The sequence below is a fragment of the Stigmatopora nigra genome, chromosome 15, assembly GCF_051989575.1.
Source record: "Stigmatopora nigra isolate UIUO_SnigA chromosome 15, RoL_Snig_1.1, whole genome shotgun sequence".
NCBI lineage: Eukaryota > Metazoa > Chordata > Actinopteri > Syngnathiformes > Syngnathidae > Stigmatopora > Stigmatopora nigra.
Genome location: NC_135522.1, coordinates 10855442 through 10871066, shown reverse-complemented (window position 1 = coordinate 10871066; position 15625 = coordinate 10855442). Strand labels below are relative to the sequence as shown.

The 15625-nt window shown below is 38.3% G+C and overlaps 1 protein-coding gene across 1 annotated transcript; it reads right to left on the bottom strand.

Annotated features, from left to right (window-relative positions):
* Positions 1–1089: 1089 nt before the first annotated feature.
* LOC144208987 (uncharacterized) lies at positions 1090–13893 on the bottom strand. Its single transcript, XM_077735112.1, is given in 6 exon segments — positions 1090–2073; positions 3661–4971; positions 4974–6018; positions 6206–6330; positions 9278–9445; positions 13067–13893. Coding segments are annotated over 6 exon segments (3150 nt in total). The 5' UTR covers positions 13520–13893; the 3' UTR covers positions 1090–2025.
* Between the last annotated feature and the right edge of the window lie 1732 nt (positions 13894–15625).

Below are 15625 nucleotides of genomic sequence, written 5' to 3'. Positions count from 1 at the left end.
GTGTGTAAACTCAAACTTTTATTTTTTAAACCCCCATTTTTCAAAAGATTTGTATAAATAGTACAACATTTGTCTTTTGGTTCTAAATAAGCAGGTGGGACCGGCAAAGCCAGGCCCCCTTGCTTGTGTACAACAAATAGGTTGGTAGACATCCAATTGTGTGTCTGCAATCTTTCTGCTATGAATTTTAATAATGGTATTACTAGTAGATGTATATTCCATTTAAACTTGGAGGGGGTGGTGGATAAAAGTTCATTTGCAGCCAAACCTGTTACTTCAACTGAATTTGATTTCTATTGCTGTTAACGAGATGTTGATGAGTTAAAGTTAGGGTTGTCCAGATCACAATTTTTTTTTACTTTTGTCACCTGACTTTCAGGATGTATTGATCTGATACCTCAGCAAACTATAACAAAAGGGAAAATGCACATGCATATGTAATATAACGTAAACATTTTCATACGGTAGACATGACCACTCTTGTATGATGTTATCTTACCTTCTTATTCCCATGACAGCTAACATAATGTTTTGCTATCTGCAGTGTACTTCCGCTGTGATTATATGTTCTATAATACAATTTTTTTCTTTTGACAATAATTGTGTATGTATTGAAGTTCTTTTTGCTTTCTAGACAAAATAAATAAATCAATAATCTAGGCGTGATTTCTGAACTCCCGATCAGCGTTAGTTAAGGTCATAGTAAAACCGCACAGTATATACATTTCTTAAAAGACTGTTGGTCCAAAATGGTACTTATTTTTTTAAATGACTTAATAAAAACTAATATACCAGGAAGTAATTTCTCTTCGTTTGATTGAAGCCTCAAAGGGCTCCTTGTTCCACGACGTATAACCTGTATCTGAGTCCATGAATTTCCTGTGAATGCTTGTCTATGCCTGGCATTTCTTTTGTAGTCAAAGTACCTGACATGGTAACATCAGTAGCCACCCAAATAAAACGTTATGCTATTTACAAATGATTTCCAAAAGTGCAGAAATCTAACATAAATCATTTATTTGATGCATTTTTATGCTTTAGTTATGTCACTTTAAAATGCATTTTTGATATTCCAAAATGAGTCAAAATGAGTCAAAGGCCCCAAGGTTCCAATGTAGAGGCATGACTATAAACAAAATACTGTTCTTGTTACTATTGTGTTCCAAATTGTCACTGACTGGTTCTGGAGCAATTGGAAATCCCTCTTGGGTGTGTCATTTTGTTGCTTAAATGTCTGGATGAACCAGTCAGACAGTACAAGGGAAAAGCACGTCATGAGAAAAGTCTTTAGGGATGTTCAGCCAGTTTTTAAACAGTCACTTAGTCTTCCTTGGAGGTCAAACAATGATGGGGCAAACAAAACTGTGTTCACTAGTAGTTTCCCTAGTAAAATCTAAATGGGGTTCTACATAAAGCAAGTTGGTTTCCTCCCACATGCTTGGATAATTAAAGACTCCAATTGAACAGAGGTGTTCGTATGATTAAAAATAGTGTCTATATGTCCCTTACTACTTACTACCTGTCTGATGTGTAATCGGTGGAAGTTTGTACGCCTCTCTGCAATTACCGAAGTTTTATACTGTCGTTGTCTGGCCGAGCAAAAATGCTTCTCTGGGAATAAGTGGGGATCTTATTTGTGGTTAAACATTTAATTTATCCCTCATTGTCAAAATAAATCCTAGATGTCCGATTCAGTTAAGTTGAGTTAACAAAAACACCATTCTAGTTGAAATTTTTCTGGCTAGTTGAATATTTTTCTATCATCCTGTTGGTTACTTTATCTTTTGAAAATGAAATACTATCGATTTTTGCCGTAAACATATCGCTAACCTCTTCGGAGAGCAAGTATCGCGTTATATCACCATCCTGATATATTGCCATAACCCTACTTGATAATGTTGGTATGTTTTGTCTATTTATGCAATTTCTTATGAAGATAGTTTCCCCAAGAACTCTTTGTGAAAAGATGATAAATAATCAAAAACTTGAGAAGTGCTGAGAGCTGCTTTCCTTTGTTTGAATCACTTAGGCTGAGACGGGACAAGAGGGTGTCGCTGTATCTTTTGGCAGCTGCTAAAAGCAGAGGATACATAAGAACTCTTAGAAATGTAGTGCCAACTGACCAAGGTGTATTCTTTTAAATTAAGAAAGAGCTTATTATTTTTTAAGAATGTATGAAATTAGGTCAATATTTTGCAACACCGCAGTATTTTGAGCAGACATCGGTCAACACTTGAGTTAAAAGGATGTGAAATGACAACAAATGTGACATTTTGAATCAGTAACTTTCATGTATATCATATCAGCATGTGCTTGTATGCTTCATCATCCACTACTTTTAATCAATAAGCATATGAAACCCATGCAAGGGAGTCTACTGTAAAGAAAAACTATGACTAACACAGGGATAGTTAGTGTCGGCACCATTTATATTCCAATTAGTCGATGAGGTAGTGACACGAACAGTGATGTGTCATCGTGACGCTCTTATTGGTGCGTTCAGGACTCAGATCTCTCACCAGCGGGTTCCACTTTTTAGGTTACAGGTCAGTGGATAGCCATATGCCCCATCAAAAGATATGTCTGGCCTGCGGACCACAGGCTCCCTACCCCTGGTGTAGGGTTCACTCACCTGACTTCAGTGAGGGCAAGCGTGGGAAAGATTCCTACTCTGTATGAGTGAGACTGTGAGAGCGAATGGTTGTCGCTTTCTATGACTCCCTGGCGACCAGTCTAGAACAGGGTTGTGGAAACTATTCCACAAAGGGCCGCAGTGGGTGCAGGTTTTCTTTCCAAGCCATAAAGAGGACACCTTTTCACCAATCAAGTGTTCTACCAGTGCAATCAGTGGATTGCAGTCAGGTGATTCTTGTTTTCTGCAGAAATCTCATTGGGCAAAGTGTCTGTGCTTGATCAGTTGGAACAAAAACCTACACCAACAGCGGCTTTCGAAGACCGGTTTACCCACCCCTGGTCGAGAATTTAGTTTTTGTTTTGCACACAGAGAGCTGGAATAGCCACCAGCATCACCCTTGTGAAGATAAGCAGTATGGAATATAAATGAATGCATCTCAAATACTTCATACTCAAAAGCTATTGTAAAATATATTCAGTTTTACTATAAAAATAAAAGTCAAAAGATCAAGAAAAAAAATATGGTGCAGGTACACATGGATACTGGCTCAGATCTGATTTTGTCATGAAATCTGATACTGTCTGATATTGAGTATTGTATTGGGACAACTTGAACTTTAGTGCCATTGACGCCGCTAGATGTCCAATTTATCTTGACTTGTTGAGGGGAACTAACAAATAGACAGTTGAAGCGACCAGTCAAAATATATTGGATGTCTGGCAGTATCAATGACAGCCATAGAGTTATTTTATGAAAACATTAAATCCTATCCAGGGGTAATTAAGTTGTTGATGTGTTTCAATAGAGTTAATATGGTCAATGTAAAATCAGCTCATTTTTTAAAGCAAATCTGTTTTGTCTTCACTGTCAATGACAGCCAATGTGTTAAGCAATGCCTTTAGAAAGATGATTATTTATTTGTTTTTATTTACAGTCATACAGGTATTTATTAACTTGAAGATGCATTCTTAGGGATGTAGTTAACAGTTGTGTAGAACTTCTGTCACTCTATTTCATGTTCGTACCTTCTGATCAGCCACCTCTCTGGCATCGATGTTGTCCCCATTGCTGGGTCCTGCCGCCCCTGTAGACCGTGACTTTTTTATAGGTGCACGGGTGTGAGTCTCTTTTTCCTTCTCATAAGTTTTCTGTTTCGATTCCACATCATTTCGCCCCACCTTCTCTTTGGAATCTTTTTTGGCTGTCTTTTTGATTCCGCTGTCCATACTTTGTATGTCTTCTTTATCCTTCATTTTCACTTTTTTCCCGGGACTCTGCGTTTCTTTGCTTGAGGTATTCTTGTCTTTGTTGTCAAACAAAGCAACATATGCGCTATAGTCCGTGAATAAGGAAGTGGTGACAGAAGGGGTTCGAATGTCTGAAGTGACTGCAGGTGATTCTAGGGTCGGTGTACCACCAGAAAGGCGTCTACCAGAAGAGGACAATCGTGACTGTCTCCCTGGTGACAGTGTAGTATCTGGGTTGTTTAAGTGTTGGGCTTTCTTGAGTGTGTGAGAGGATGATTGTTCTTTTGTTGAGTGGGGATGTTCTTCCGAGACTCTTCTGATGTATTTCCTACTCAAACTTGTGGTATTATCACTTGATTGTGCTGTTGTGGCCCCTTTAGATGAAGGCTCATCCATTGCAGCTTGTATTCGTTCCCACATAGTTAATGGGGAACTTTGACTGTAAGAAATTTTTTGAGGTTTATTTTCCTTTACATGGTATGTTTTGTTTTCAGATTCAGTTTCATTTCGATTTTCTGTAGGTTTAGGATCAGCAAACTGTTTCAATGTACCCGTCATTCCAGCCTTTCCTGTTGCTAAAAGCGGGTCATGCTGAGGCTTTGCAGTTCCATCCCGTTCTACTGGAGTTTTTGCTTCATCTGAAATCTTTTCTTCAATATTTACACAGTGTCTGTTTGCTGCTAATGTAGCCAAGGCAATTCTTTCTTTGGCGTCTAGTAGTCCAACAACATTTTCATTCGGTCTTCCTGCAGAGGTTTCTTTTAGTTTCTGCTGTTGAATTTTTGTGAAGGTATTAGTCTTGCCGCTCTCACTCTCTCTGTTTTTACTCATTTTGGACACAGTTAGTTGTTTGTTTTCTCCAGTGGACTTGTCCATGGTCACGGTGTTCAATCTATTGCTAGTGTCAATGTTTTGCGCGCCCACACTTTTGCTGATGTTGCTATCGTTGATAGCTTGATGATTTGCCATAGGTTCTGGGGTGTACGTTTTGGAGCTTGAACAAGAGGAGGTAGGTCGGGAGGTTTCCAAATTGTGAGTTTTGAGGGAACTTTCGGAGGGGATATTTGAGTGTCTTTTAGCTTGCATTAATGTCTTTTAGCTTGCATTAATACTGGTGTTGTTTTTGTAGCTGGTAATTCTGTTTCTGACTTTGAGTGAGCGCGATGTGACAAGTAAGAGGCTCCTGTAACAGGAGATGAACTAGTCCCAGTTTTTAGAGGTGCTCTATTCTTTTGTTCATAAGGCTGATCTATTTCATCAGAATTTTGATTGTGTTCCATGTTGCTAGAAAAAGCAGAGAGGTCTTTTGTGGCCTGACCTTTATTTGGACTAGTTAATTCAGCTGAATGTACACTCTGCTCAGTGTGTTGGGAATTAGCAGCATTGTTGGCAAATCTGGATGCAGCTGAGTGGTTTTCAGGTTCCTCAACTTTTGTACTGATGGATTCTATCCTCTCAAACACAGTCTCTTTGGCTTTGTGAGAAACTTGGGATGGTGATGCATTCAGGTTTTCCTCCATTTTTGAACTTGTCTCTATGGGCTCAGCCACCAGTGGCACTGTTTCATTACAAACGGCCACAGAGTTTCTGAACCGAATGGCCTGACTGGTTTCAAACCTTTCAGAGCGTTGCAGATGCACTTGGGTTGGTCTGCTCGAATCCACAATATTTATAAAACCAATTACATCACTCGAAGGGTCAGGTTCTGGCCACGTGGGTAAATAAGGTATCAAGTACGCCTTCTCTAAATTGATGAGTCCAGGATGCATTGAATCCTCTTCTTGGGCAGTTTCTCTGCTTTCTCTTCCTCGCCTTCGCTTCTTAGTATCTGGGACCTCTGGTGTTTGGGGTTCTTTGGAGCTGTCTGCAGGAGTTGTAGCGTTAGCACCGTCTCCAATAAGTAACGCATACTTGGGGTTGTACAATTTCCTATCTATAGTCGAAGAAGGAAGGACAACTGGTGTAAGATGATGGTGAGTCTCACGCTCGGGCTCAGGCTCAGTGGTGACTTGCTGGAGATCAACAAATCTTGAAGTTAGGTACAGATGGCGAAAGAGATGGTCAAAGGCTTCCACTGCCTGGCCTGTAACCACGGTGACAAGATTTTTGTCCAGTCGGGAGGACGTCCAGGTGAAACTATAGATTTTTTAGAAAAAAACAAATAAACATTACACATGGCCATGTAAAGAAGTTAATTATGCCTTAGGTTTTACATTATCTCACACTTTGATAACAAATAAATATTGTTTAGCTGTGCCTAAGAAATAGTAAAATGTATATATAGTCCCAACATTATTTGTCAGGCATACACATTAGCACTGACCTGAATGACCCGGACACAGCTTTGTCTCCATCGATGAACATGAATCTGTGTCCTAGTCGACCTTTCACTACGGTGCAGGAGCGAGTGTAGAACTCTGTTCCAGATGTGCAGCGGACACGAAGGTTCTACAAAATGTAAACATGTGCAATCATACTCGATGCTAATTATCGGGAAAACAAAAAAGGACAGTTTTCGAAGAAAATCACTAAACTCACTTGTGGTCACCTAAATCTTTTAAAACACTAAGAATATGATTGTACATGAACAATAGCAAACTGCTGTATATGACATTTTTTTTCAGTGATTTCTTTCCTAAAGCGTTTTATTGCCTGGAATACCCCTTTCAAGGACAGTGGTCACTAAATTGACGTTATCATGCACTTAATTCATTCACTGTCAGTAAGGGTCACAGAGTATGTTACTTAGTTTTTTTTTTTAAAGAAGGGGAAATTCTAAGCTCTCACTTCATTTTCTGAACCTCATTGGGCTCGCGGGAGGTGCTGGAGCCAATCCCGGCTGTCTCCGGGCCAGAGGCAGGACACACACCCTGAATTGATTTGTGAAATCCCAGTGGGTCTATGAAGAGATCCCGCGAGAGGAACGGAAATCTCTCAGGAAAAAAACTTTCACTGTCCCAAACTTTGAGAGTCTTGCTTAGCTGTCATGCAGTGTTTATTGAGCACATACTGCAGCATGAGGCTGGATTTTTTTTGCAATTTTTCTTCCTAAATAATTCAGAAGCAGATGGCACTGGCATTCCCTCAAACTGCTTTTGTTCTTTCCTTTCATTCCTCCAAGCCAACAACAGACCAAAGGAGCGTATGTGTACCTTATGACACACCACATAAGACCAACATTGAAACATATATATTGTAGCTCATATATAGCAAACACTCATACCCTAAATTCCCATTGGCCATTCATATTGACATGGATTGAATTGGTTTAATTTGAAAGAGAGAAAGTTCCAACTAATGAAAAATCACAATTTGCTGTATTTAAATGATGAATTGAGTGCACTACTACATGACATATAGCGTCCAAAAACAAAAACCCACTTGTTTGATAAACTATGTTTTGTAGTACAGAATACCTGAAATGCACTTTGTTTGGTGTTATAACTGGATCCCTCATCTTAACGTGTCGGGTTCTTGTCTTTTGTTGCCATAATCCCATCTAATGGCTATATTTATAGATAATACTAATGCTAACCAAACCATTGGTACAATAACATACCACTCAATAGCCCTTCCATTTTAAGTGGAATAAACTCCTATTGTTGTCAAAGTTACCAATAAGTTAAGAAAACACTGATTTGTTTACAAAAATGTTGCAATAATATAATGTCGCTGTATTTTTTAAAATGATAAGTTGGACTGAAATATTCTCCCAGCTGTGAGGAAGAAAAACTTAGCCATTTTCCCAAATAAAAATTGTTCATATTTCCTTTTTTTTCTTAATTTCCTTACCCGTGATGGATAAATGTCTCCATATTGGGAGGAAATTGTTGTCATGAGCCTTTTATCACAAATTAAATAGCGGTAAGTACCCAGAGCTTCCCAATTCTAGCGGAATCACTTGCAAATTTACAGTTTTACAAAATAAGTAACAAAATAAAGATACAGAAAAACGACCACAAAGAATGATGTTTTTAGACCACGGTTGACCTAAGTGAAGCACAGTTCATGAATAAAAAATAATGCCTGAAAAGTTTGTCAGAAATCTATTTGTGAATAGTGTTGTCCGTCAACAGACATTCCAATATATTCAAGTTGATGCCAGGAGTTAATCATCTGAAACCCAGGGGATGACAATATATTGAGTGACAAACTAATTCTCACTTAAGCGTTACAATTCACTTTGAAAAAATAGTTGGCAAAGGCATATTTGTCATAAATCTTTTATTACATTCTGATCATTCATCCTCATAGTTATGGATTTATAGGCGATTTTATTGTTTCTTTGATTATACAATTTTTAACAATTATTTGCAAATTAATTTCCGCACCATATAATAGGTCCAGTTTATATTTTTTATTTTTCTTACAATGAATTATGGATATGACCGTTTTTTGATATATTTATTGATTAATTTTCACAAAGGACAGCACATATTAGTGAACATATTTATGTTCATGTTCACGGAGATATATATGTAAATATGTAAAATTGTAGTTGTTGGCTAATTTTAATTTCCATCTTTAGCCCTAACCCCTGAAAGTAATTTCAGGTAGGCTTAAGCCAAATAAATCAATGTTCAAATTTGCTAAACATTTACACAGCCACAATCAAATTAATGAGTGGTTTCTGATCATTCGTTTTTTTTAAACCCTTTCAGGTACATTGGTTTCCATACTGGCCCAACCCTCCAAAGTTGACACTATTAAGACCTATAACCCTTTTTAGAGCAAGTGAATATTTTATTTTATTTTTTTCACTTTTTTTTTGTTGCTTGGTGGACAAGTAAGACCTTAAACCATTTATAAAGAAAGTAATTATTTTCGTTCATATACAATACTTAAATATTAAGAATTATTTCTTATGTATTTTTCTATACATTTTAATCATTATAATATTCATTGTTTTTTTTCTAAGTAATTATAAATAAATACAACGGGTCAGTAGTTAGCATATCGGCCTCACAGTTCTAGGGACCTGGATTTAAACCCGGTGATTGCATGTTCTACCCAATTCAGGGTGTTCCCCTTCCTGTGCTCAAAGTCAGCTGTGGTAGCCTTCTGCACCCCTCCCCGAGCCTTGTGAGGATAAGGGGATTAGAAAATGAATGAGTGAATGAATAAATAAGTTATAAATTAATACAATGTTTTAGAAACTAATTTTATTAAATCAAAAGGAATAAAAACTGAAATACACACTGGTTATAGCCTCATGTAACGAATATTTTCATTATTTTTAACTCACTGCAGTCCATTGATGAAGATGGACGTCTGATTCATTTTAAAAGAGGAGACGGCAATCTAAAATGGCATCTAGTGCTCCCAGTGAGTTTAATTAAAGCCTGTTTTGAAAAAAAATCATACTTTGTGCATATAAGGGTTAAATGATACATACCTTAAGGTGTCCTGAGTGCATGTTAGCCCTCTGACACATAGAAAGGAAATGAGGTAATGATGCACTTTCCACAAGGATGTAGATAGAAACTTTCCTCCTATAACCAGCATCGATCAAATCTTTGAAGATGTCAACATCGGTGAAAACATCCATCACAACAGCAATGACCTGCAGAAATACACATGTTCAATTTAAAATAACTTGTCTCTTAAGGACAAGCTTAAAGCAATACATCTGCATTCCATTCAATGTACTTTTGAAAATAAATGAGACACAAGTGGTTCCACAGGTTTCAAACCTCGTTTAACTAAAGCAAGTCAAAAAACCAATTAAGGGGTTTTGTTTGCTCACTCATAACTTACTGTCTACACATCATCTTTTATTTGCCATAAGCTCGTGAAACGCCCAAAAGGTGTTCCACGCATTCTGTGTTAAAGCATAAAATGGGTGTTTGTCACACTCTTCTTTTAATATATTCATGCAAACAGTCAGCATGGCATGAAGGTGGTAATGTTCGATTGGAAAAATACTCACTTATTCATTTTTTTTTGCATAACCACAGGTTACCAGATCTGTTTGCCATTGGCTAAGTCAGATTTTACACTACTTTTGATAGTAAAAGTAATATTGAAATTATTTCAAATAAAAGGACGCCCGGTGGGCTAGTGGTTTGCACTTCGGCCTCACAGTTTGGAGATCAAGAGTTCAATCCCAAGTTCAAACCTTCCTGTGTGGAATTTGAATGATCATGGTGTGAGCTTTCTCTAGATACTGCAGTATCTTCGCCCACACCCAAAAACATGCAGGGTATGCTGGTTGAACACTCTAAATCAAAGTTCTTCAAACCAGTCCTCAAAGGCCGCTATGGCTGGAGGATTTTGTTCCAACCGATACAAGACAAGCAGTTTAACCAATGAGGTTTCTGCTGAAAAAAGAAGCACCTAACTGCAGTCCACTGATGGCACTTCTAGGGTACCAGATCGGTGGAAAGGGCTCATCTTACAGGTTGGAACAAAAATCGCACCGACTGCAGCCCTTTCTGGGATTGTTTGGGGATAATTGCTCTAAATTGCCCCTAAGTATGAGTCTGAGCGTTAATAGTTGTCCGTCTCCTTGTGCCCTGCGATTGGCTGTTCACCAATTTAGGTGGTGCCCATAGTTGGCTGGAATAGGCTCCAGCCTAATTCCCACCCGCAGCCCATGTGAGGATAAGCGGTACAGAAATGCAATGGGTGTTTTTAGTGCTATTTTTGACAAATCCCCCTCTGGTGTTTTTCTTTTATAAATTGTTCCTTTTTATCACACACATTGGGTTCTAAGCTTTGTCAAATTGGGTTCTAAGCTTTGTCAAATTGGGCGAATTATGTTGTTTCCGGGAATTATGTTGTTTAAGGGAATTATGTTGTTTCCGGGCTGCCCGGTGGAGTGAGTGGTTAGCATCTCGGCCTCACAGCTCTGGGGTCATGGGATCAAATCCAGGTCACGTCCACCTGTGTGGAGTTTGCATGTTCTGTCTACATGGGTAGGCTGGTTGAACGCTTTAAATTGCCCCAAAGTATGAGTGTGTATAGTACAGTGCCCTGTGATTGGCTGGCCACCGATTATGTGTGTACCCTCCCCCCTCTAGTCCGTGGTCAGCTGGGATAGGCTCCAGCATGCCTGTGATCCTAATGAGGATTAAGTGGTTCATAAAATGAAATGAGACATTGTTTTCCGTTAATTTTTTCTGATATAAATAGATTTAAATTGACTTGACGGGCGGCCCGGTGGAGCAAGTGGTTAGCACGTCAGCCCCACAGCTCTGGGGTCCTGGGTTCAAATACAGGTCACATCCACCCGTGTGGAGTTTGCATGTTCTCCCCGATTCAGGGTGTCCCCTGCCTCTGGCCCGGAGTCAGCTGGGATAGGCTCCAGCACCCTTCGTGACCCTAATGAGGATAAATCGGTTAAGAAAATGAGATGAGATTGATTTGACTTTAATAAAGGTTGGTCAAAACTGAGCTACAATAGGAAAAAAAAGGGTTTTATCGAACAGTTGAAAACCACAGTTTTAGATAACACTGATTAATCCTGTTGCACTTAACACTGTCATTCTAGGTCACTTAAATCTGGACTCTGACCTCAAACATACAGCAGCCTACAATATTATGACAGCTTCATATTTACTGTATTTTCCCTGCTATAAGTCGTGTGACTTTTAATATTTTTTCTCTCTCAGACTACCGACTGTCTGTTATTTTGTTTTTTAGGCTATTTATTTGAAAAAAAAAACTATTATGTCAGCAGATTCCTATTTAGCCTGTTGATTTTCGTTGTAATATTATTACTTTAACATGATTTTTCTTGGCTTCTGATCTATTAAAAACCTCTTTGAAATATGAATTACACTCCAGTGTGACTTATCTATACATCTTTTTCCTTTTTATGGTATATTTTTGGGCTGGTGCAGCTTGTAATCAATCTGGTGCGATTTACGGTTCAGAAAACACGATGAAGCTAACAAAAAGACAACAGCACCATTGACTGTTTTTGTTCATTCATTCATTTCTCGCGCATCATCCTCACGTGGGTCGTGAGACGGCTTGGGTTAGATATAAAATGTGCCTGGGAGTTTGGATAATTGTGGCACCCATGTCGTATATTTAAGTGTATTATATTCAAGATCACACTGAATAGGCCTATACATACCCTTGTCAGTAGCTCAATTTAGGATTTGAAATTTGTTTTCAAAAGTAGGATTTGCTAGATCGAGTATTAGAACCGGAAAACAATGTGACTTTATCCTCATTAGGGTTATTGGGGGTGACGGAGCCAATCCCAGCTGTCTCCGGGCCAGAGACGGGGGACACCCTGAATCGGTGGCCAACTGATCGCAGGGCACAAGTAGACGGAAAACCATGCACATTCACACCCATAACAAGGGCAATTTAGAGTATCTAATTAGCCTACCATGCATGTTTTTGGAATGTGGGAGGAAACCCGAGTACACGGAGAAAACCACCGCAACATTCGAACTCACAAAGTAATAAATACTTATCTCGTGGTTATGATTTGCAATAAATGTGACATTATTATGTACAGTACTGTATGGAGTTCTTAGCTTCGAGACAGAAAGTGGCAGTGGGTGCGTGCTGAGAAACAAAGGGCAGGGTATAGACTTCATGGCAAGATGCTTATAAAATAACATAAACTTTTAATTCAACTTAAATTAACTTAGATTACTATGCACACACTTAAAAATACGTACAAATCTTACGTTGGCGAGCCAGCTAAGTCACGCGTAAACCTCTCACATGATTTTCTATTACACTCACTCATTTTTTGATTTATCCATTTAATTTTGTTTATACCTAAGTGGTTAATGTGTCGGCCTCACAGTGGGGGTCCTGAGTTCAAATCCAGGTGGATCCACCTGTGTGGAGTTTGCCTATTCCCCCCGGCCCTGTGTGGGTTTCCTCTGGGTATTCCAGTTTCCTCCCACATTCCAAAGACATGCATAGTAGTCTGATTGGAAACTCTAAATTGCCCCTAGATACAGTTGTGGACAAAAGTTTACATATACTTGTGAAGAACATAATGTTATGTCTCTCCTAGGTATGGGTGTGTGTCAGTTGGGATAGGCTCCAGCACCCCCCGCGACCCTAATGAGGATAAAGCGGTTCAGAAAATGAATGAATGTTTTCTTCTGTTAACATAAGATTGTCATGTTAAACGCTATTAAACATCGAGCCGCTTCGCAAAGACAACAGTCCTGTTAGGGTAGATGCAAATGGAGGAAACGACAAATACCTTTTGCGCGTGTGCAATCATCTTTCTGACAATTTCCTTGATGTGAGTTTGACCCTCCAGCGGTGGTTGCGTGTGAACTGTTGTACGGGTCACCCCGCGGTAAGAGTCAGTGTGCGGCCACCCTAAATCCATCCGAGGGATGGACATATCCGACAACTCCGGCCAGTAGTGCGACGACAGCGGGGGCTCGTTCTCCTCGGCATCCTCCGGGAAGAGCTCCAGGCCAGGGTCATATGGCTCCAGCGCTTTAGTGAGAGTTTCCTGCTCCAAGTCTGAGAGAAAGCTCCGCATTTTACGATCCTCCACGAACTTGACAAAAGAATCGCGACCTTCGCGCAGTAGAACCTCCAAAGCGAGTCTCTGGTCCTCACTGTAGAAAAAGTCCGGTTTAGACTCGTTAATCCGTGGATTCACGTGGTTGTCGTCCATGCACTGAACCTGAGACAAAGCCATTATGGTCCTCAAATGAAATGAAGGAAAATAATCAGCATCCAGAATAAAACAAAACGTGCGCTTCCAACAAGTCCACGAGATAACTTTAATGAAGTTCAGCACGCTCCTGGCAGTTGTTCTTGTTGAATTCAAGTCACCTTGGCAGCTCAGTTCCGGCGCATTTGAAAAACATTACTTCTAACACCGTGAAATAATAACTAAAAGTGGCCATGCTTCATTAAAAGCTTTCCGATTAGGGGAGAGTCGTTGTAGGATGAGAGGATTCGGCTCCGCAGTCATGCGATGGGGCGCGTGGGTGACGCCTCTTTTGAAGCGCCGCCCGACAGGTGTGACCCAAGCGGCAAAACAGGCACATCTTTCCTCACATGACCTGCAGCGATTTGCAGCAGAGGGTGTGTGCTGAATGTGGCTAGAAAAAAAATGTATTCGTATAAAAAAAAACGAGGAACCGATTGCAAAACTAAAGCACCCAACCCATTTCAAAATGATTAAATCATTAGTGTCTGCATTGCAAGACACCCGCAAAGCCGGCGGCACCTCCCTGTTCTGTCAAGTTGAGACCAAGTATGGGAAAATACGAGATTGAGAAAATGTTTAAAAAAGCATGCCATCTTTTTTTTTTTCATTTTCTGAACTGATTTATCCTCACTAGGGTCGCGGGGAGGTTGGGGGGGGGGTGCTGGAGGGTACCCCCGCTACATTGGTGGCCAGCCAATCATAAGATTAAGATATATATATATATATATATATATATATATATATATATATATATATATATATATATATATATATATATATATATATATATATATACATATATATATATATATATATATATATATATATATATATATATATATATATATATATATATATATATATATATATATATATATATATATATATATATATATATATATATATATATATATATATATATATATATATATATATATATATATATATATATATATATATATATATATATATATATATATATATATATATATATATATATATATATATATATATATATATATATATATATATATATATATATATATATATATATATATATATATATATATATATATATATATATATATATATATATATATATATATATATATATATATATATATATATATATATATATATATATATATATATATAAGTAGCTGGGGTACACTCCAGCACCCCCTCCCAACCGTCCAATCCATTTGAAATGTGAGAATTACAGCCATCTCGCACAATTGTTCCCAGTGATTTGAGGGAATCAAACCACTGATTACATGGCTATTCACCATCTTTATCACATTTAATTGCATCTTGAACAAAATAGGCTTGGGTGTAATCAGGTCAAAAATAATTATCTCAGTTTTTATTTTTTTGTTTTACCCCAAGGATATTTTAATCTAAAAAATAGAAACATTTTTCTTTAACTTTTAACTCTTTCTTTTTCAACTTTCAAAAAAGTCTTATACTTAAAGGCTTTAGGCCTAGGATTAAAGATCACGGAATAAATTATGGTAAATTCTGTCATGATCATCGGCGCCATTCAAAGCGGCAGCCAGTTGCAGTAGCACCCTACACCCTAGGCATCAAGGGGTTAAAGTTCCAGTACATGAGTCAGACAAAACCTCAGCACCTAACCAAAGTGCAAAGTCAGACAGTAAGTTCCCTATTCGTGACAAGAAACTAAGCGAAAAAAGGATCTCAATCTTTTTTTAAATGATTCAGTTCCACCCTCTCCTCTTTTATGAGATTTTGGAACTATTAAAAAAAATAATATTTAATGATAGGAAAAAAAAACACTATGGAGATACAGATTGTTCCCATCTCTGATTTTTTTTGTTTGAACAGTGGAACTACTTATTTGAACTTCTAAGAAAAGCATGTGCGCTGCCTGCAGGCATTAGATTAGCCATTGGAAGTGCTGAAAACTGCAAGTCGGTTAAACTGGTTTAACACATTTTATTGTTTGGCTTCACATCCCAAGAATATCAGCAACTCCTCAGCTCTTCGTCTTTCCCATACCTCGCCTCTCACTTTGTCACAATCACTTGTATGCCTGCTGTTACTCTATTGCTTCAACTCTCTGCCCTC